At 42.8% G+C, this 20,050-nt stretch overlaps 1 protein-coding gene across 2 annotated transcripts in view; it reads left to right on the top strand.

Moving 5' to 3' along the window:
• Positions 1–20,050, top strand: part of myo1g (myosin IG) — a 44,968-nt gene that overhangs the window by 6,983 nt on the left and 17,935 nt on the right. The window contains exons 3-21 of one of the 2 annotated variants that reach the window (XM_073483540.1): positions 1,155–1,363; positions 2,494–2,587; positions 2,792–2,957; positions 4,006–4,059; positions 4,159–4,254; positions 4,437–4,553; positions 4,706–4,912; positions 5,374–5,519; positions 5,630–5,744; positions 6,407–6,577; positions 7,406–7,476; positions 12,134–12,208; positions 12,398–12,530; positions 14,277–14,443; positions 14,578–14,785; positions 15,311–15,534; positions 15,991–16,132; positions 19,132–19,236; positions 19,885–19,998. In XM_073483540.1, coding sequence (XP_073339641.1) covers positions 1,155–1,363; positions 2,494–2,587; positions 2,792–2,957; positions 4,006–4,059; positions 4,159–4,254; positions 4,437–4,553; positions 4,706–4,912; positions 5,374–5,519; positions 5,630–5,744; positions 6,407–6,577; positions 7,406–7,476; positions 12,134–12,208; positions 12,398–12,530; positions 14,277–14,443; positions 14,578–14,785; positions 15,311–15,534; positions 15,991–16,132; positions 19,132–19,236; positions 19,885–19,998 — 2,614 coding nt within the window. Of the gene's footprint in view, positions 1–1,154; positions 1,364–2,493; positions 2,588–2,791; positions 2,958–4,005; positions 4,060–4,158; positions 4,255–4,436; positions 4,554–4,705; positions 4,913–5,373; positions 5,520–5,629; positions 5,745–6,406; positions 6,578–7,405; positions 7,477–12,133; positions 12,209–12,397; positions 12,531–14,276; positions 14,444–14,577; positions 14,786–15,310; positions 15,535–15,990; positions 16,133–19,131; positions 19,237–19,884; positions 19,999–20,050 lie in introns of those variants that run through there. The other variant, XM_073483541.1, reaches the window with a different exon arrangement.

Raw genomic sequence — 20,050 nt, forward strand, 5'->3', positions numbered from 1 at the left:
TATATTCAGGAACAAGAAGGCAACGTGTCTTAATTGCATTCGAGCCTTTGAAATCGTTTCGATGGACATGTTGGCCCCACTGATGCTCCGTCACCAGCTCTCTTACAACACTGACTGTCTGTAAAGCCGAACACGTAACATTTCATGAAGCTCCATTAACACTTGTGACACGCCAGCTCTACCCCTCCCAGCTCAAGAAACCCTCATGAGGTTACAAAAGACTGTGACGCCCTTTGAACCACAAAGTTTCATTTCCTGCTTTCGGTGTACAAACACTTGTGTCACTTCCTGTCAGCTTCATATGACATAAAGGTGCATGATCTTCGGTGGAACTTTCAGCTCCAGGGTTTTGTCAGGGCTGGTGTGAAAATGTTGTGGGTAAATGATGCCGAACACAAGGCGGATCTTTTGTAAATGAGATGCCACAATGGGCATTTCTCCTCACAGCTGGGCTCAGTGTTATCTGTGGGGTCTTCAACAGGAAACTTTGAGTATTAGACACTTCATTTCCTTAATCATGGGGACTTTTTATGCATGCAAATATCCACAGAACAACGTCTCTTTGCTCCCTTAAATGAATGATTGAACTAACCCAATTGCCAGAATAAATATTGGCAATATAAGTTTCTGCAAACCACTGATCTGTTGAAACTTTACATTTCTTTATGTTGCTCTTGAGGTTCACTGTCTATCTTATGTTATGCTTGTGATCTGGTTAGGTTTAAAGACAAATACCACTTGGTGAGGAAAAAATCATGATTTAGCTTAAAACACTTGTTTTTTGTCGCCACAAACACAACTGTAGATGTCCTGATTTTTTCGTGAAAAATATGTTTTTTGATGCCAGAAACAGCGCTCGACAGTGTCCAGCAGTCTCCAGTGGTTTCACATGTACAAATGTTGAAACACAGTCTTGAACTGTGGTCACTGGCTTGGCAGCCTTCACTCCACTGCCGTCCCCTCCACTTCTCATTATTAAAGTCAGGTCATAAACTCATGTGGATTATAACGTTGACTCCATGTGACTGGGCTGATTGAATAAACTAAATTTAAATGCATATAAAGCACACACATGCATCTAACATATCTACACATACACAGTATAAATGATTCCTGTACATATATGTGACACATGCCATCCTTTGTTTTGACAGGTTTGAGAAGGGCCGTATCTACACCTACATCGGAGAGGTAGTTGTCTCCGTTAACCCATACAGAGAGATGGACATCTACGGCAAAGAAACCATCGATGCGTACCGAGGCCGGGAGCTGTATGAAAACCCTCCTCACCTGTACGCAGTGTCTGACGCTGCTTATAAGGCCATGAAGAGACGGGCCAAAGATACCTGCATCGTCATATCAGGTATATCATCTTTCTTTCACGCTCCTTAAACCTCAAACCTCATGAGTCATAGCCCGTCACAGTGTGGACTGCTGCTGTGTGCGGCCTGAGGCTGTTGGACAGTTTTCTTTAGCCTGCAGGTGACACTTTAACCATGCTTTTAAAACCAAACTGCTGATTACACACGTGAAAACAAAACTGCCCGAAGGATTTAAAATGGTGAGAAAATTGTAATTGTAATGTTTGGCCTGTCTTATTCATTTAACAACAAACACCACTTACATTTAGCATGATCTCAACTGTTAAGCCCATGCAAAATGCTAGTATTAGAAGTGTTATGTTAGCATTAAGCTAATCTCAAAGTTAGCGTTAGCTGAGGTTAACAGACACCGGCCATTCTTGAACTGAAGTGTCTGAAGTGGAGACATCTTCTGGGAGACATGGAAGTTTTGTACTTTACCAAATAAGCTAGCTCGCTGGCTGTCGACATATTTTGCTCTTTAACGTACCATTTTAAGATCCACAGTCGCCATTTTATTCGTCTGAACTGATTAACGTTAATCTGTGATGGACGTACAGCTCACTGTGTGAATGTTGAGGTTCCTCTTTGAATATTTAGCCATTTTAGACATTTGTTTACATCCATTTTTGTCACTTTACTGGAGTTAGCAAGCGGCTAATTCGACCATTAACGTTATTAGGCTTTTATTAAATATTGGACCACTGTTAAGATTTAAACACTGCTGCTAACGTTACAGTACAGTGTGGAAAATGCATTTTTCTCATACTTTGTAGAGTCACTCACTCACTTGAGTCATTATCTAATTTGCATGCTGTGTTTTCTGTGAGTGAACAATGTTTCTCAGTATAATGCTGGATATATTGTTAATATGTTCAAGAAACTGCCAGGCTTGGGGAGTAAGGGAATACATGAAACAGGGTAAAGTAATCAGGATACAACAAAAAGTAACTGTATTCCAGTAAAGTTACAGAACAAAGATGTAGTTAGATTACAGATACATTCGTCATATCTTAATAACTTTCAGGTACCCATAGATGTTCACATTATTCATGCAAGTAAATAAAAAGGAATAATATCCATCTGTCCTGATCCGTCATCAGTGTTGTGAATTCTCTGTTTTGTGTTTCAGGTGAAAGTGGGGCAGGAAAAACCGAAGCCAGTAAATACATCATGCAGTACATTGCAGCCATCACAAACCCAAGCCAGAGGGCGGAGGTCGAGAGGTGAGTCGTGCTCCATGTTAATAGAGGACACTGCAAATGTAAATCCACTTGGGTTTGACGAATAAATAACTGATTCATGAGAATGTGATGTTACCATGAATCATCTCGCCGTCCTCCTCTCGTCTGACTCTATTCCCACGTCCCTGATGGCTTTTTCCCTCTCTGACGTTTCTATTGATGGTCACCATGATGCGATAAATCAAGTGTGAAGAATGTGCTGCTCAAATCCAACTGCGTGCTGGAGGCCTTTGGGAACGCCAAGACGAATCGCAACGACAACTCCAGCCGCTTCGGCAAATACATGGACATCAACTTCAACTTCAACGGCGATCCCACCGGAGGACACATCAACAACTACCTGCTGGAGAAGGTGAGGAGGGGGGTGGGCAGGATGATGGAGCGGCTTCGACTGCAGACACAAAACACAAAGGAGTTATACGCTCTATTGAGTCACAATGACCTCGACTCTACAGGAAAGTACAGAAAAGTTCTGCTCATTTAGATTTTAAATTACATCTCTTCTCCTGAACATGAATGTTTCATGAGGTGATGACAAAGAGGTGTGAGGGAACATCCATGAATAGATGTGACTGTGAAGCCGGTGCGGAGCCGCTGCGCGTTAATGAATGGCTCACCTGGGGCTACTTGATGCTGCTGTATTTATCCGCTCCGTTAAACAACCGTCTGGCACTCAGAGCCGGTGTGAATGATGGTGCCGTGATTCATTTTCAGAGGGCAGAAATTAACCGTGCTGCTTCTCAGCCGTCATGTTTCTCATCAGCAGCGAATGTGGTGCTGCTGCTGGAGTCTCACACTTGGTAATCAGTTTGGTTCGTGTGTTTGTCTTGGAGGAAAAAACAAATTATTATACTCAAACAATGTTGGTGAACCAGCGTGTAGTGATTTTGACATGTAGGCATGGATTTTTCTTATTTCTACAGACACTAGGTGGTCCATCTTGACCGCACGGTGCAACTTTTAGACATTTTGAGTGCAAATCTGATAAATCTCACACCTGCCAGGGACAACCATCCAGGTAAAAATCTGTCTTTGACAAATGAAAGTGACGGTTTGTCTCCGGCACAGCCACATGACGTGTAGCACTTCAGTTCAGTGTTACTTTGTCTTTTTCTTTTGGACTAGAAAACTTACTTTGACCTCTTTATAGTTCTGTTATTTGTCTTTTGTTGCCCCTGGATGCTGTTTGTCATCCTGCTTCCAGGTTTACTACTGTCGATGCTAACAGCGTTCACCAACATAAAATGGCTTCATACAACTCGTCCGTGGTAATCCAAGTCTTTGGAAACCCTGAGATCCCAAATTGATTTGAAAAGACGTTATATACACATTTTTCTAAGCTTGAATCTTCACTGTAGCAGATGCTTGGTTCACTACCATAATCTGTTTTCCTGTTCAAGTCCAGGGTGGTCCACCAGCAGGACGGGGAGAGGAACTTCCACTCATTTTACCAGGTCAGCTTCACTCCAGTGGTTCCTACGTGATATGTGATATATGATATGATGATATAATGATATTGGATCTGAACTTGTGTATTTGCTGTGTGTTTACAGTTGCTGCGTGGAGGCTCAAATGAGATGCTGGAGACATTTCATCTACAGAATGATCCTGCTGTTTACACGTATACCAAAGAGGGCGCTGCAACCGCTGTGAGCTCTTCACTTTTTATCATTTGTGTTGAAGCGTTAAGACAAAATGAGCTATTTTTTACCTTTCTTTGGTAACTTCTTTGCATTTGAGAAACATAAGGAAGAACTTCACCTCATGTTCTTTTGTACTGACCAATTGGCAAACCTTTTTTAATGCAAAATCCTTGTTTTTTTTTCTGAAGACCACCAACAATGATCGAACCAGCCATAAAGCAGTGATGAGTGCCCTGGGAGTGATTGGCTTCTCAAAAGAGGAGATCAACTCAATTTACCATATCCTGGCCACCATTCTTCTGTTGGTAAGTTTAAAGCATGTATTTTTAAATACAGGAAAAGTTGATGCAAACATTGTTGTATTTAAATGATAGGAATATATTCTCACCCTCATCACTGGTGTATATCTTAGAGACGGGATCCTTCTCTGAACTGTGTAAATGGTCTTATTTTTCAGGGTAACATGCAGTTTGAGTGTGACGGTGAGAACGTTCAGATCGTGGGACTTGAAGCCGTCAACCACATCTCTGAGTTGACGGCCACAGATCCAGAGAGCGTCAGTAAGAGCCTGCTGTACCGCACCGTGGCCACCGGGGGTGGCGAGGTCATCGAGAAGGGCCACTCGGAGCAGGACGCCTGCTTCGGTCGAGACGCTTTCGCCAAGGTGCAGTTACAACCCACTTTCTTCTGACAAAATAGATTGTGAGGATGATGAATTGCTTAGGATTAGAAACATCATCACTGTAACATGCTTTTCTTTTATCTAATTTTCACAGTTTCTAGGGCTGCAACTAATGTTTTTTTTCATTCTCCATTAATCTGTAGACTCTTTCTTCGACTAATTGTTTAGTCTCTTATACTGTATGTCCAAAAATGATCATCACAATTCCCCAGAGCCTAAAGTGACGTCTTCAAATTGCTTCTTTGGTCCAACCGACAGTCCAAAACCCCAGAACTCTCCATTTACTGTCAAAGTTATCAAAGAAAAGCAGCAAATCCTCACACTTTAGAAGCTGGAACCAGCAAATGTTTGACATGTTTGCTTGACAGATGACTGAAACTACTAACAGATTATCATAATAAATTTGACTAATTCTTGTATCTCCACTTATTTGCCCGCTGTAGGCTCTATATGAAAGACTCTTCGGCTGGATCGTAGCCCGCATCAACAGCGTCATTGAAGTGAAAGACTACAACCCGATGCTTCACGGGAAAAACACGGTCATTGGCGTGTTGGATATCTACGGCTTTGAGATCTTTGACAACAACAGGTCGGCGTCTTTGCGTTGTGACTCCGCTGTATTTCTTGATGTAAATGGAAAGAAATGAGTCATTGTTTACGACGTTGCTCAAGTGTTTTTGTTCCTCTATTGTCGGCCAGTTTTGAACAGTTCTGCATCAACTACTGCAACGAGAAGCTGCAGCAGCTCTTCATCGAGCTGATCCTCAGACAGGAACAGGGAGAGTACCAGAGAGAAGGCATCACCTGGCAACATGTGAGACACACACACAAACAGTGACACACCGTACATTACGCAAGAGGTGTTGTGTCACACAGGAAAAACACACACATTTAGACTCAGGAATCAGAATATAGCTGATAGATAGAGCTGATAGAATAAGGCCAACATTTTAAGCGCAGCATCTGAATTTTTAGATACAGTCAGTTGGTTTGTGATCCGTCAATAAACGAAGAAGAAGATTGCATAAACTACAGGTTTTAACTTCTCTTTAAAATGCAAAAATGTGAAATTATCTGTTGTCTTTTCGGTATCGGCCATGAAAAGCAGATAATTATTGGTGAAAAGCTGAAAAAAATCCATATTGTGCATCCCTAGTGAGTTGAATTGTGGAGGTAAGGGTGATGAAGGGATGTTTTAATTGTCTAACCATGATCACAAGTCTTCCCTCACATTATTCAAACAGTTGTAGTTCCCGAACACACTTGTAGATCAGGCTATTATATGAATAAATGCAATTTATGAACAATATTTTCTCTCAATTTCTCTCAAAAATTGCCTCGGAAAACTAATTTGTAAGATATCTGGAATAGATTTGTGACACAAATGCAAGTTTGTAACTGAAGAAGCAAAACAAGACACACAGAAGCACAAACTACATCATCATCTTGCTTAACAATCCTACTGTTTATTCCCAGATTGATTACTTCAACAACCAGATCATCGTGGACCTCGTGGAGCAGCCACACAAAGGCATTCTCTCCATTTTGGACGAAGCTTGCCTCACTGTCGGTAACGTCACCGACACGGTCTGCCTGGACAGCATGGACACCAAACTGGCCCAGCACCCCCACTACACCTCCCGCAAGGTGAGAGCAGAAAGTAGCATCTTCTGTCGGGCCTCCTATGTCTTTCTCATGACTCACCAACATCTGTAAATTGGAGACTCTCACATCAAAAGGGTGTTGCTCAACATGAAACTGGCAAAGGTATTAACATTTAAAACAGGATCTCTGAAAATGTGGTCGTAGCTTCACTTAGCTGGTAGGAAGTGGTTATTTGTTGTTGGCCTCGTCGGACGCCACAAAATTTTACTCTCAGCCCAGACTGGAGTTGCAAACATTTTGTAGGATAGAAATGCCAAAGTGAATGATTTTAAGCAATTCATGAGTTGCTTAAAATCTCAAGGAGGAGATGTTTTACACTTTTCATTGTAGGTTGAACAAAAGAAACACACAAACAGAAAACCAGTGTAGGTGTTTGCTTATGCCCTCTGGTGAAGCAATTTCCTCAGAAATGGTTCATGCGTAATGTTCAATGAGTTCATCAATTCAGTTACTCAATCAGATAATAAATTCTAACTGGGAAGTAAAAGGCATTTTTTAGGTTTCGGTTATATTTCTGACTTAAAATTACCGAGCTAGAACAAAAGGTCCCTCTATAATTGAGTGTAACCTTAAAAACTGACCATAATGCAGGCACAGTTCTGCCTTGCAGTCAGTAGAGGGCAGAGTTTCTCCAGTTTTTTGCCTTTAGAGGTCTATCAGACATCATAAGAGACTCCAGACACAGCCACCATCCTCTCCTCTTAAAACTGACTCCTGAACACTGAAAGTTTGCAACACAGATTTAATGAGAAAACAGTTTATTTTTTCACGTTTGGCTCCTCACTCACAGTGTCTCCCCCTCATTTCCAGCTCAGCCCCACGGACAAAACCATGGACTTCCAGAAACACTTCCGTATTCGCCACTACGCTGGAGACGTCACGTGAGTTCGCTCGTACATATGCACACTTTGTCGGGGTCATCCGGTTCGGCCAGACTGTGGCTGAAAAAGTGACCTGATGTTGTGCAGAGTTCATAAGTGTAAGCCACATGCAGTAATCCTATTAAAAGGCATTTCAGCTCAGAGTGACAGCTTTACTGATCAGAGCTTATTCTAAATTGTGGTTATTATTCACCACATCAGTAGTAATATATGATGTATGATGTATAAAAGCTTGATCTGTAGGCTTATAACCAGAATTATGATCTTGCATCTCATAATATATTCCCAAATGGTTGCAAATATCGAATACAGAATTTTGACCAAATAATTTACAGGACATAAACAATTTTAAACTAGAAAACTAGACGCTGAATGTCGCCACATGTGTCAACAACACATGCATTCATGTGAACTGTAAGCTAAACATGTACAGTACATTTAATTCATGAGAAAACACATGAAGAAGCTCCTCACATGCAGACATAAAGCGCATTCACCAACACAGCCAGACAACCGTGTACAACACACGTGTTATTGTAGAGGCCGGGAGAGGAAACACTTTTATCTGTGTTGACTTCACAGTTGTTGCCTCGTGAAAACGAAATGTTTCACAGAATCAGTGGCCACAAATGTTCAAAACGTGGCTCAACGCAGCTGTGATTCGCTACATTTTTTACGGCTCATACTGTGTTCTCCTTCTTCACTCTCTCGATGGCTCGTGTCGAATCCTTTTGGTTGCAGTACCAACAAGAGTCACAAATTTTACATCATCTAGATATCTTACATACAAATGGAATAAACTCATTGACAGATGCGTAGGAGAAGCTCCTGCACACTGTTCACCTCACTTGAGATAAGGAATAAATTGAAAGATTAGTCGTTGACACTTATTCAGCTGACAATAACTGCTTCGGACGTGAAAAACAAAACACTTCGGGTTTGGACAGACAAAAACAGCCCTCGCTGTGTGTTCTGAGAGATGAGAGGAACAGAATTTGTGGGATTAATTTTCTTATAAATCAAATGTAAACACTGTAAAACAGATACATGCACATTAGGGCTTTTTATCTCTATTCTGAAAGTACAATAATTTGTGTTTATATCAGTGGGCTTTTGGTTTATGATTCAACGACTGAGATCAGTTTGTTTCCTTCTCCGTCGCTGCTCCACTTCCTTAATGTGTTGCCTGGATTTAACAGCCACGTCACAGCGGCCAGATGAGGCCCCTGGCCAGCAGTCACCCGTCATGGCTTTGGTTCCAGAAGATCCCCTCCGCTCACGTGTACTGCTCTCAATCAAGAGAGGCAAAGGACATTAATATGTCAAGGGAACACGACAGGAGGAGGAGGAGGAGGAGGAGGAGGAGGAGGGCGTGGGGGGGGATGCATCCAGCTGATGAGACAATTTTGGCTCTGTGAGATGTGGCAGCAGCAGTAATCAAGGAGAAGTGGAGTAGGGTTTATTGAGGTTTTTGACTCTGGGAAATCCAGGCTAACACGATGTCGAACACACGGGGAAACACACAGCAATTTCATCCATCTCTGGAGCTCAACATAGCTCTCACAGACAATCAGACTGTGTTTTCTCTCCATAACCGCCCTCCTCTTGGCAACGCTCAGTGGTAGAGGAAGGATTTAGGCTCTCCAGTTAAAGTACCACTTTGATAAAATACTCCATTACAAGTAAGAGTCCTGATTGGAAAATTATACGCAGGTGGTTACCTTTTAATATCTGTTTACTCTTTCAAACTTGCCGCTGACAGAATGTCAGAGAATTGCACCACAAAATGGTCGTGCATCCCTTTAAAGTTGGTTTAGTGACCGTGTCATATAGAAATGTGTATATCTTGTATGTTTCCAGGGACTGTCAGTGCAGTGCTTGAGTAAATGCATGTAGTTACCCTCCGCCGCTGCCAGCGTTAACATGACGGGGCTGAATAAGAGCATGTGTGACAGACCTGCAGTGGGTAATGACAGATGGCTGTCCCTGTCCCTGCATGTCCCCGTCAGCCTGCCTCCCTTGTCTCAGGGCCACATCAGAGCTGCTCCAGCTGAGCTGTCACCCCTCGTCTACTGCTTCCTGGTGGCGCTGGCCCCCCATCATCATCGCCTGTCACATCCTGCCCCATCTGAGTCTATCCTTATACTGGCTAAATATACCCTTGTCACTGGCTGCCCCCCCCCTCCACTTTCACTCAACCACCACTATCACAAGCTTTGACCTACTTTGCTCCCTCCTCCTCATCCTGTTTCCTCCTTTTTTTTCACATCCTTCGTGCTGCAACTCTCACCTGGCTCGCTTTGCCATCCACATTTTAATTCCCTGTAGTACTTCAGCCTGCACATGCAGCACTTTGAGCAGCCATAAGATATATATCATAATCCCTTACTGCACAACTTTATCCTGCAAGAAACCTCACGTCTTTGTCACCTGGCTCTCTCAGTGTGTGCTCCCTCTAACCTTGTACAACAACGTCATCTCCTTGACCTTCATACTTAAATATGCTGTCCTCTAAATCATCCTTGTGCCTCTGGAGAGCCTTTATCTCTGCACGTCCTCTCCTGTCTGTCCCGTCCCAGCACCATCCTGTCCTGTCCTGTCCTTGTAAATGACTGTTGTGGCTTGTTATTGCGTGTTCTGACTGCTCTCTCTTCTCCTTTCACACTCTGTCTCTCTCCGGCGAGCTCCCTGGGATCAGGTCAGGTGGTTCTCGGCGCCCATGAGCCAAGGGGACACATCTGTCATAGCCAGGCTCTGCTTCTTTGCCTCCAGATGTGACAGTCTAGGACACAGTCACAAACAGGGCCACACAGATGACATGTGACATGCTGTGTGTTTGTGGCGTTGTTTGTGTGTGTGTGTGTCTGTGTGTGTGTGTGTGTGTGCTTGTTAGAGAGGGATGGATGCAGAGAGAATATGTGGGAGAGAGTGTGAGGAAAATAAACGTGCATTTACTCAAGTACAGTTTTGAGATACTTGTACTATACTTTCTTGAGTATTTTAATTGTATGTTATTATAAACTTTAACTCCACTGCAAAAAGAGAAACATCTTTTTTATGCTGAAACAAACCAAATAAACAAACTCTCTTTGTTTTCATGACTGAATAAACTGAATAAACAAACTGACCTTAAAGGACAACACAATTTTATACTGTTTCACTTTGTTTATATGTGGCGGACCCTGCCACCTTTCTAGCTTCAAACAGTGTTCTGGGACCTTATTTTCCCCTGAGAACAGCTTGTTTATTCAGTGATGGAAAAAATAAATATTTCTGAGTTTGTATTATTACCTCATTAATACTGTAAATATTAAAATTCTGAGTTTATATTTCTTCTCCAAAACTACAGAGTGCCCCTTTATATAGGTGTTTTAGCCCCCCAAAAAGTAAAATCTATAATATTTCACACAAAAAAACAAAAAAAACCCAAAAGATTAAAGTCCCAACAAAAGCCCAAGTTGTGTCGAAGTAAATTTCCTCTTCCATCAATTCAGTGGGTCACAACTATTCTTGGGCCGACATTAGGTATGATATAATATTGCAAAATATGCTGTTATAAATGGCACGTAGATTTACTGTTTCTGTACACGTATTTATTGTTAAACTGTAAAATATCCTGCGTCCGTTATATATCTTTATCAAAAGTTTTTTGACAACCACACCAGGGAGATCACTGCAAAAAATGTGTGTATATTGACTGATATTGGAACTTTTTGCTCCCTAATATCTGCATTGGCCCAAAAGACCGAGTCTCAGACTGTTTTATCAGATTGGAGGCCCGTGGGAAATCAAAAGGCTATCCGTGGTCTTATTTTCAGTCTAAGGGTCCTTGACGTGAAAACATTTGAGAACCACTGTCATCTCAGGACCGCTCAATCGATCTTCACTCAGGGAACAACTGGATTAAACCGCCTGACTGTATCTACAGTACCTCAACCGGCTCAGTAAACAGTATAACGCAGAACACACATATCTGGATCAATTATATAATATACAACAATATGGCACTCACAGGAGCTATATTTCCGATGAGTACTTTTGGCATTTGAAGTAGATTTAGTTGATAAGACGTCAGTACAAAGTCAGATTTTGCACAGTGTGGATGTGCCTGTTATTGTTACAGTGTGAGTGAGACAGTTGGGAGGTGGAAGTTTATTTGAGGCAACGCTTACACTACAGCAGAGCTCTTACCCCGGAGCCGGACGGCTTATGTAACTGTGCCTTACAGTGCGCCCGTGACCTCCCACTGATGCCTCACCAAAAAACCCAGTTTGGAAAAAAGGGCAGACAGATTAGTTTGTAGACAGTTCAGTTTAAAAAAAAAAAGTCCAAAACGTGAGCCGTGGGGGGAATCTGACCATGTTCCTAATTTGTAAATCGTCTAAGCGGCGTGACTGTTGTTCTAATCCTCTGGCCTGAGGACTGCGAATCGCTCGGAGCAGAGACTGGAATCTGTGAACGGGCGATGATAGTGACCCCTTTAGTGACGGTTCGAACTGTGTTAATTTCTGTCAGGCTTGTAATTTCAAGCTGTTGACTCTTTTTCTGACACTCAGTTTGACTCCTGGTGCTCCTCAGTGGAGCCTCCCTCCTTCTCTACTTCTGGTCAGCTACTCCTGATGACTCCTCTCACTTCCTTCCTCTGTGTCTATTGCAGATATTCTGTGGACGGGTTTCTGGACAAAAACAAGGACATGCTCTTTCAAGATTTCAAGCGTCTCATGTACAACAGGTATCAAACACGGTCTCCTCTGGCAGTCTTTGCCACATCATGATGCTCTTGACAGTTCAGTAACTGGGTTAAGTGTATAAATGAGTTTCCTCTTCACCCTGTTTGCACATCAGTCCTCTGCTAGCCTAGTTAATGACACCCTGTCTTCACTCTTTGCCCTCTTTTCTTGCTCCTCTCTCTCTATCGCAGTGCCGACCCAGTCCTGAAGGAGATGTGGCCAGATGGTCATCTGAGCATCACAGAGGTCACCAAGCGACCTCTGACCGCAGCCACCCTCTTCAAGAACTCCATTGTGGCCTTAGTGGATAAACTGGCCTGCAAGGTCAGTGGTTTCAGCTTAAGATTGACTTCCTGTTCCCTTTCCTTTAACCCCTGTGGGAAGGTGTGGGTGGCATAGTTTTTAGACCAATTAAAGGATAGCTAATTCTGGCAAATGTAAAGTAAAGCCAGTGCTCTACAAAGGCAGAGCACAGTTAATATAGACACTGTTAAGTTGAGAGGAAAGGTTTCAAAGATTTTTTTCTGACAAAATGTTTTTAAATGGTAAGAAAGATGTCAAAAATGTAGTCAGAGCTCACTTTTGAGTAAATATAGGTGCTGTGTTTGTAGGGCGGAGTTGACGTCAAATCAAAGTAACTGGAGGCTTGATTATATGAACATATTCTCATCTTTGTATTTGGTGCCAACATGGATGTTCCCCCAGTTTACGCATCATCAGGAGGATGCTGTGTACCAGTTTGAGCTGTTCTGGTGCTTGTAAAGCTCGTATGAGTCACAGGCTATTCTGAGGCAGCCACTGTGTCGGTGCGGTGTCTCTTTCAGGAGGACGGTTCGTCATCATGCATGACAAAACGTGGAGCGAGAAGCCGTCCAACATGTATACATAGCAATGTGCTCTTTTAGGTGTCAGGGAGTTTTTGTAGGTCACTTGTCCTCATCCTGTCTGACTGCCTGTGGAGTCTGAAGGGTGGGGAGGGGGAGGTGGTGGTGGACCGAAAAATGTGTGCTCACCTCTCCTGGCCTCGTCTCACAGACTGAAGTCTGACATTTCCTGCTGTTATTTTGGGATGGCCTCCTGTCGGACTGTGGTAGCATCTCGTCTCGGTGTGTCTGAGGTAAAATGAAAGGAACTCCCCTGGCATCTCCTTCAGGTCACGTTGAAAGAGCGGATGTTTTCTTCAACTGCTGTTCAGAAGCACCTGTGCCCAGTCTGCCCACCTCGTTTGCTCCTGACTCCCATCAACTGACTCCTTTCTTAAATCTCTGCTGAAGTTGAAATTGGGGGCACGAATGCGCATGAATCATTTATATGATGGACGGCAGTGTCAAGGAGAGCTCACAAAGTGCTAACTTCGTTCCACCTTGTTCATTTTTCTTGAACGGAGAAAGAGAGACGGTGGAAACACAGCAGCCTCTGTTCTGTGACAGGACATCATGTCCCTCAGAGATCCCTGTCAAGGTGCAGGCTTCCAAGATTGCCTTCAAAGATGCACCATGCAGTTAAATGTGCTGTTAATAAGTAGATGTGCTGGATGTGCATGAGGCTCAGCTGCTCACTGTAGCGTCTGTTGAAATATTCTGCAAGTCTGATTAAGGTCAGTGAACTTGTGGCTGTGTCATACTTGACAAGCTGAGTGTAGTTTATTTACTTGCACAGTGATGAACACAGCAGTAGAGACAACAATGATAGAAAATCAAAGACAAGTACAAGTTTGTGCAGGTGATAAAACAAAAAAATGTTATGAAAAAATATCGCCTCAATCATGCAAACACTGAATCAGTCCAAGTGCTGGAAGTATGCAACACTGTCTCAGTGTTTGCCGCCGAACTTTGATTGATCCTGAAGTGTTTCATTGCATCATTACTTGCAATATTAATGTATAGTACAGTTACAGTGAAGCAATGATGTGATTATTCATCGATCCCTGCTGGGAAGTCCAGTAAAATGTTTACACTAGATGAAAACAGACATTTTCAAAGATGATCTCTCTGTCAGTCCTACAGATAAACAGCACTGTGACAAAGTCAGCTGAGGAGTAACCTGCTTCTCTTTTGTTTTGCCTCTCAGGAGCCTTACTACGTGCGATGCATAAAGCCCAACGAGATGAAGTCTCCGGTGTTGTTCGACGACTCGCGCTGCCAGCACCAGGTGGCCTACCTCGGCCTGATGGAGAATGTGATGGTGCGCAGGGCGGGCTTTGCCTACAGGCAGCCGTACGATCGCTTCCTGCAGCGGTAAGATGAACAAGATGCTCTGTGCAGCGAGACTTCTTCAGTGTTTCGACTCCTCCTTTGGCAATCTTCAAACTTAAAAAGACAGAGAGGACAGAATGATTGATTCCCTCTTTCTCCTCCTGAACATTGTGCAGGTATAAAATGACTTGTGAGTACACCTGGCCGCAGCACCTGATGGCCTCGGACAGAGAGGCCGTGGAGACCATCGTCACCCAGCATGGCTTCCAGGACGATGTGGCGTACGGACACACCAAGCTGTTTGTCCGAACGCCGCGATCTCTCTTCACTCTGGAGCAGGAGAGAGCCGCCCTCATCCCCATCCTGGTGCTCTTCCTGCAGAAGGTTAGCCATTAACTTGAAATCTAAAAAGAGATCTCTATGGCTGTTTTTAAACTCGTGATTGTCTTTTGATGAGCGTGTATGGATCCAAACAGTCCAATTAATTAACTCAGAGTCTTAATTAAATGTCACGGGCATCTTGTATCATGTGATTACAGCTAATCACCCGCAACGTTATCATCTCCAGTTTCACATGCAGGCCTGTGGGTTTCAAACGAGAGACTGCAGTTTGCCTCAGCCTCATGAATACGTGGCTCCTGGATATGTTTGACTGAAATTCATCTGCCAGCTTGAATCCTAATTTCCCGTAACAATAATTGGGATAATTAATGAGATCCGAGGCACAGTTACATTAAAGTCAATTACCTCACTTGCTCAATGAAACACGCTTCTTTTTTCTCTATCTCCTGACCTACTTTGATGACTCTGCAGAGAGGTCTGGCTCTTTAACTGGAGCACAAGATTGTCTCTTCAGCTCACTGGGACTCTCTCTTCTGTAACGTCCCTCTTTTTTTCTAAAACTCACAGGTGTGGCGTGGGGCTTTAGCTCGCATGAGGTGCCGGCGGATGAGGGCCATCTACGCCATCATGGGCTGCTATAAGCGCTACAAGGTGAAGGCCCACTTCTGGGAGGTGGAGAGGAGGTTTGCTAATGTGCGAACCATGGCCGACTATGGAAAGAGTGTGGACTGGCCAACCCCGCCTGCAGCCTTGTCCCAGTTTCACAACATCACAGTCATGCTGCATCGCAGGTCAGATCCCACAAAACGAAACTCAAACACAGTAAAAACAACATATTTTACTTTATAAACACTGTCGGCAATGTTAAGAATAAGAATAAATCAGTTTTAAATGAGGAAATAAAATGATGCCTAAATGCTTTAAAGGAATAGTTTGACATTTTTGTACGGTAAACAAGAAGCTACAGCCAGCAGCCAGTTAGCGTAGCTTAGCATAAAGCCTGTCTCTGCAGCCTGAACTCACTTGAGGTGATTTTTGTTGTTTTTTTTTGTCTTTTTCAGTTGGTAAGTTCAACTAAAAATTAAAATTCAGTCCAAGGATGTGTTTTTGATCTGCAATTTATTTTTATCCCACACAGGCCTCATCTTGAAGCTATTCCTCCTACTGTATTGTTTTCTGTTGCACCTTTGATGTATTACTCCACCACCCACGTGACACGCCGTCTCGTTCTCATCCCTTGTTGTCAGGTGGTGGGCGAGGCAAATCGTGAAGAACATCCCTCCGTCTGACATGCTGGAGGTTCGGAGTAAAGTGGCAGCTCTGACGGCTCTGGGAGAGAGGAAAGACTGGGGGGTCAGCAGAGCCTGGGAGAGGGACTACCTGGCAAACGTAAGAAACACACATGAACACAAACACAAAACATGAAGTGGAGTCTGGTTACTCACGACTTCCATCTGTGATCGACCATACATCATATTAAAATAGTCCATGATGACGCTTGATGTTGGCTTTACATAAAACAAATTCTGGTTAAAATCTGTTAGTTTCTAGCCTCTTTACATTTATTTATTTATTTTATTGCTGCAACTGTAATTATTTTAATATCTGATTACTTTGACGATTAACTGATTCATAGTTCGGTCAATAAAATGTCAGATTATAGTGAAAAATGTCCATCGCAATTTCCTAAAGCCCGAGTTTATATACTTAAACAGCTTTTTTATTCACTGTATAATCACAAAAGACTAAGAAAAACAGCAAATTGTCACATTTAAGAAGCTTGAACCACTAAAATGATTGATTATAACGATTATTGAAACTACTGCAGAATCCTTTTCTGTGTATTTCCACTTTGTTTCAGCTCTAATTTATTTAGTTAGTTCATCTAAATCTGAGAAAATACAGATATCGTTACAGAGGTGAGAAGAAACGCAACAAATGTACACAAACAAATATATAAAACAGATCCGGTGCTTTCGATTGTATCTCACAGGCTTCTTCAGTGAATGGAGGTTAACATCTCCTCCATATATGACCACATGTTATTACGGGACCACAGTTGTCATTTTTCATGAAGTCTGTCTGATATTATATAATTCACTTTGATTTAAAGATGTTGATGATGATGATGATGCTTTTTACTCTAATGGATTCTGGTGCAAAATCGACAAAAGCTGTGTTTTCTCCTTGTTTTTCTCTTCACCTTCTGTTTCCGGAAGCCTTTCCTAATCAGTCTTCACCACAAGATGACCTTATTTACATTTATAGCTCGGTGTGACACGCCGCACAACAAAATGCTCATTATATTTGAAAAATTAACCGGGGAAATCCATCAGCCAGCAGAATTTTTCACACTACACAAGACTTGAATGAGCGGCAGTGTATAGGCTGTATGTGGTGCATGTGACGTGCCTCACAGCAAACAGCATGACTCAAGGAGGATGGTGCTCGTGAACACAGAACTTCCTTAATGAATCCCACAGTCGGCTCATTTACTGGTTAATCTGAGGGTGTTTGGTGGCTGCAGGCCTTATAGGCGCCTTCAGGGAGCGTGAGCATGACTGCCGCAGAGTCCTGAGTCACTCCCCTCGTTAGTTTGTCAGACGGCCCGTGACTCGTTAGCCTCCTTCAGGGCTCCAGCTTCACGTGATTGTTGTTAATTCCACAAAGACCTATAGATAAGTGCGTGTAATGCGGCATGCAGTCGGCCAGAATCGTGACTTGTGTGTGACAGACGCCGCTTTCGAGCCAGGAAAAAGTGGAAAAAGGGGTCGTCGGGCCAATTAGTGTGTGTCACGTCTTCTCAGAAACCTTCAACAACATCACAAGATTCAACAAGTTCACTTTGGTCTTCAGAATTCAGACTCATCTCAGAAATCAAAGCAGGGGTGTTGACATCAAACGAAACAAATGTGCAGTTTTCGTTTTTACATTTGTGAGTCAGTCAGCATCCACAAATACATCTTGTTTATACAATAACATCTACGAACACATGTTACTCATCTCTCATAGCCATTTACATCCATTTCTTCCCCTTACACAGCCATAAAGGAGCCGCTGTGAAACGGTGGATACATTTTTCTGACTCTATATTATCAGTGATTGATAAATACTATATACTACTAAGTGTAGAACGTATGATGATCTTTTATTTTATCCTAGGGATGCACTAATATATCGGATGAACGTCGTTATCGGCTGATATTCACCTTGTTGACTTCTATCAGCCTATCAGCAAATCAGATCGCATTCCCCTATAGCAGTGGCAGATGTTTATCTCTTGTGTCACATCAACTTTGCGCTGGTACATTCATGAGCTACTGGCTCGGGACATTAGTGAGGTCAGCCACTGATGTTGGGAGAAAAGGCCGAGCTCGTTGGAGTTCATCCCAAAGGTGCAGGACTGGGTTGACGTCAGGGTCCTGTCTAGTTTTTCCACACCGAACTCTGAAAACAATTTCTTTACAGAGCTGGATTTGTGGACAGGGGTATTGTTGTGTTCCTCTACAAACTTCCAAAAATGTACGGGCACATGAAAACATCATTGTATAAGACCAGGGTCGCTGCGATGGCGTACTGCTTTCCTCAACTAATTGTTATTAATGTTCTTTTTGACAGTTATTTATACTTTCTTAGTGGCCAATACTAATACTGTACTGATATTTGTTAGTGTCCAGGTATGCAATGCTCGTCATATTTGATGACTTAATTTTTTTACAACCGAAATTACATTTTTGTTATTAAAGAGAGAGTAAAGTACAGAAAAAAAAGGTACCATCGAGTACCAGTACTGAGTTCCAGGTAGTGTCTATAAAAATAGGGGTTCAAATGTGAACGGCACCCGACCCTAATTAACATTCCCTCTCATCTAAAACATGTCCAAACAGACCAAAGTTTAGACAGGGTTGTCCACATACTTTTGGCCATGTGCTCTGGTTTATTCAGTAATTTCTTTAAAACATTGTCAAAACTCACGACATTTTACCCAATACACATTTAATGAATGCCAAAAAGTTCTTCGCATGAAATTGTGACACAAAGGAAAAGACGATGATTAGGAGCGAGACTCCGACACAGTTTTTGGATTTTCCTTCTCAGCTGCCCCAGACTGTATTTCTCATCATCTGGCAGTTTGGCTCCAGTATCAGCCTCCCTTCTCTCTCCAACAGCACGTCAAACACCGTGTCTGGTAGCAGCAGCCCGAGGCCCCGAAGCTTTGATCTGCTTCTTATGGAATTAGCGCGATAAAAAGGCTTGAAAGAGGCTGAGAGGGGTCACCCAGAGTTTTATGGCTAACGACGAGATACATTTCTATACTTTCTGTCTGTACTGTAGCTGGTGGCATCAGCCGGCTTCTTGTGATAATACCGGCCTTTCATTTTCTGCAGGTGCGAGACTGCCCGCAGACCAGCTCCGGCTTCATCCGCGTCTCCAAGGAGCTGAGAAACATAGACGAGTACAGTCAGGTCATCTTCTCTGGCTTCTGTAGGAAGGTACAGTATGTGGGAAAAGAGCACGATGAAATGAAAATGTCTGATTTGTACAAGGAGTTTCTTTCTTTTGTTGCTTCCTTTTTAGCTTTGGGATGTTTTTCTCACTCGATGTGTTCTCCGTTCCACTCCCTCGCACTTTTTTCTCTCTTTTGTGTCGACTCGTCTTTCAAGCTTTCATGTGAACGGTGAACACAGCCCCGTCAGACAGGAATATAAAGACACGAGATAAAAAAATAATCACATGATAAATCGTGAACTGTGAATTCAGTCCTACAATTTTCTTAACCTTTTAAGATTATTATTTAACCTCATGGTGAGCTGGCTCTTAGTGCTGGCCGTATTTTCCTTATCAGGCATTGCAGAGAGGGGGCTTCTGCTAATTCTGGGTGCAGCTTTAGCCGAAGGGTATTCGAAGATAAGTGGGCTTTGATTAAGTGGAATAAAACAACCTCCAACACTGACAAACCCACCAGATCCTTTGTTTTGTTTTGTTTTCGTGTGTTGCTGCAGCTCCTCAAGGAAAAACCTGTTTCTGAATCGAGAGTCGTGATAAACCAAAAGATCGTACACGCTGCAAAAAAAAAAAGAAGATGTACAAATGTGATGCTTTATCCTTTTCTTCTCCCTCTTTCCCTCCGCTGCTCTCAGGTGAATAGATTCAACAAAAGCACAGACCGAGGCCTGCTCGTCACAGACAAGTACGTCTACAAATTAGAGCCGAAGAAACACAACAAGGTTTTGAAGAGGCTTCCTTTAGACGCTGTAAGTACTCACATGAGAGCACACATTCATGCACAGACACACAAGCATGCTC

Source organism: Pagrus major, chromosome 16, assembly GCF_040436345.1.
Source record: "Pagrus major chromosome 16, Pma_NU_1.0".
Lineage (NCBI taxonomy): Eukaryota > Metazoa > Chordata > Actinopteri > Spariformes > Sparidae > Pagrus > Pagrus major.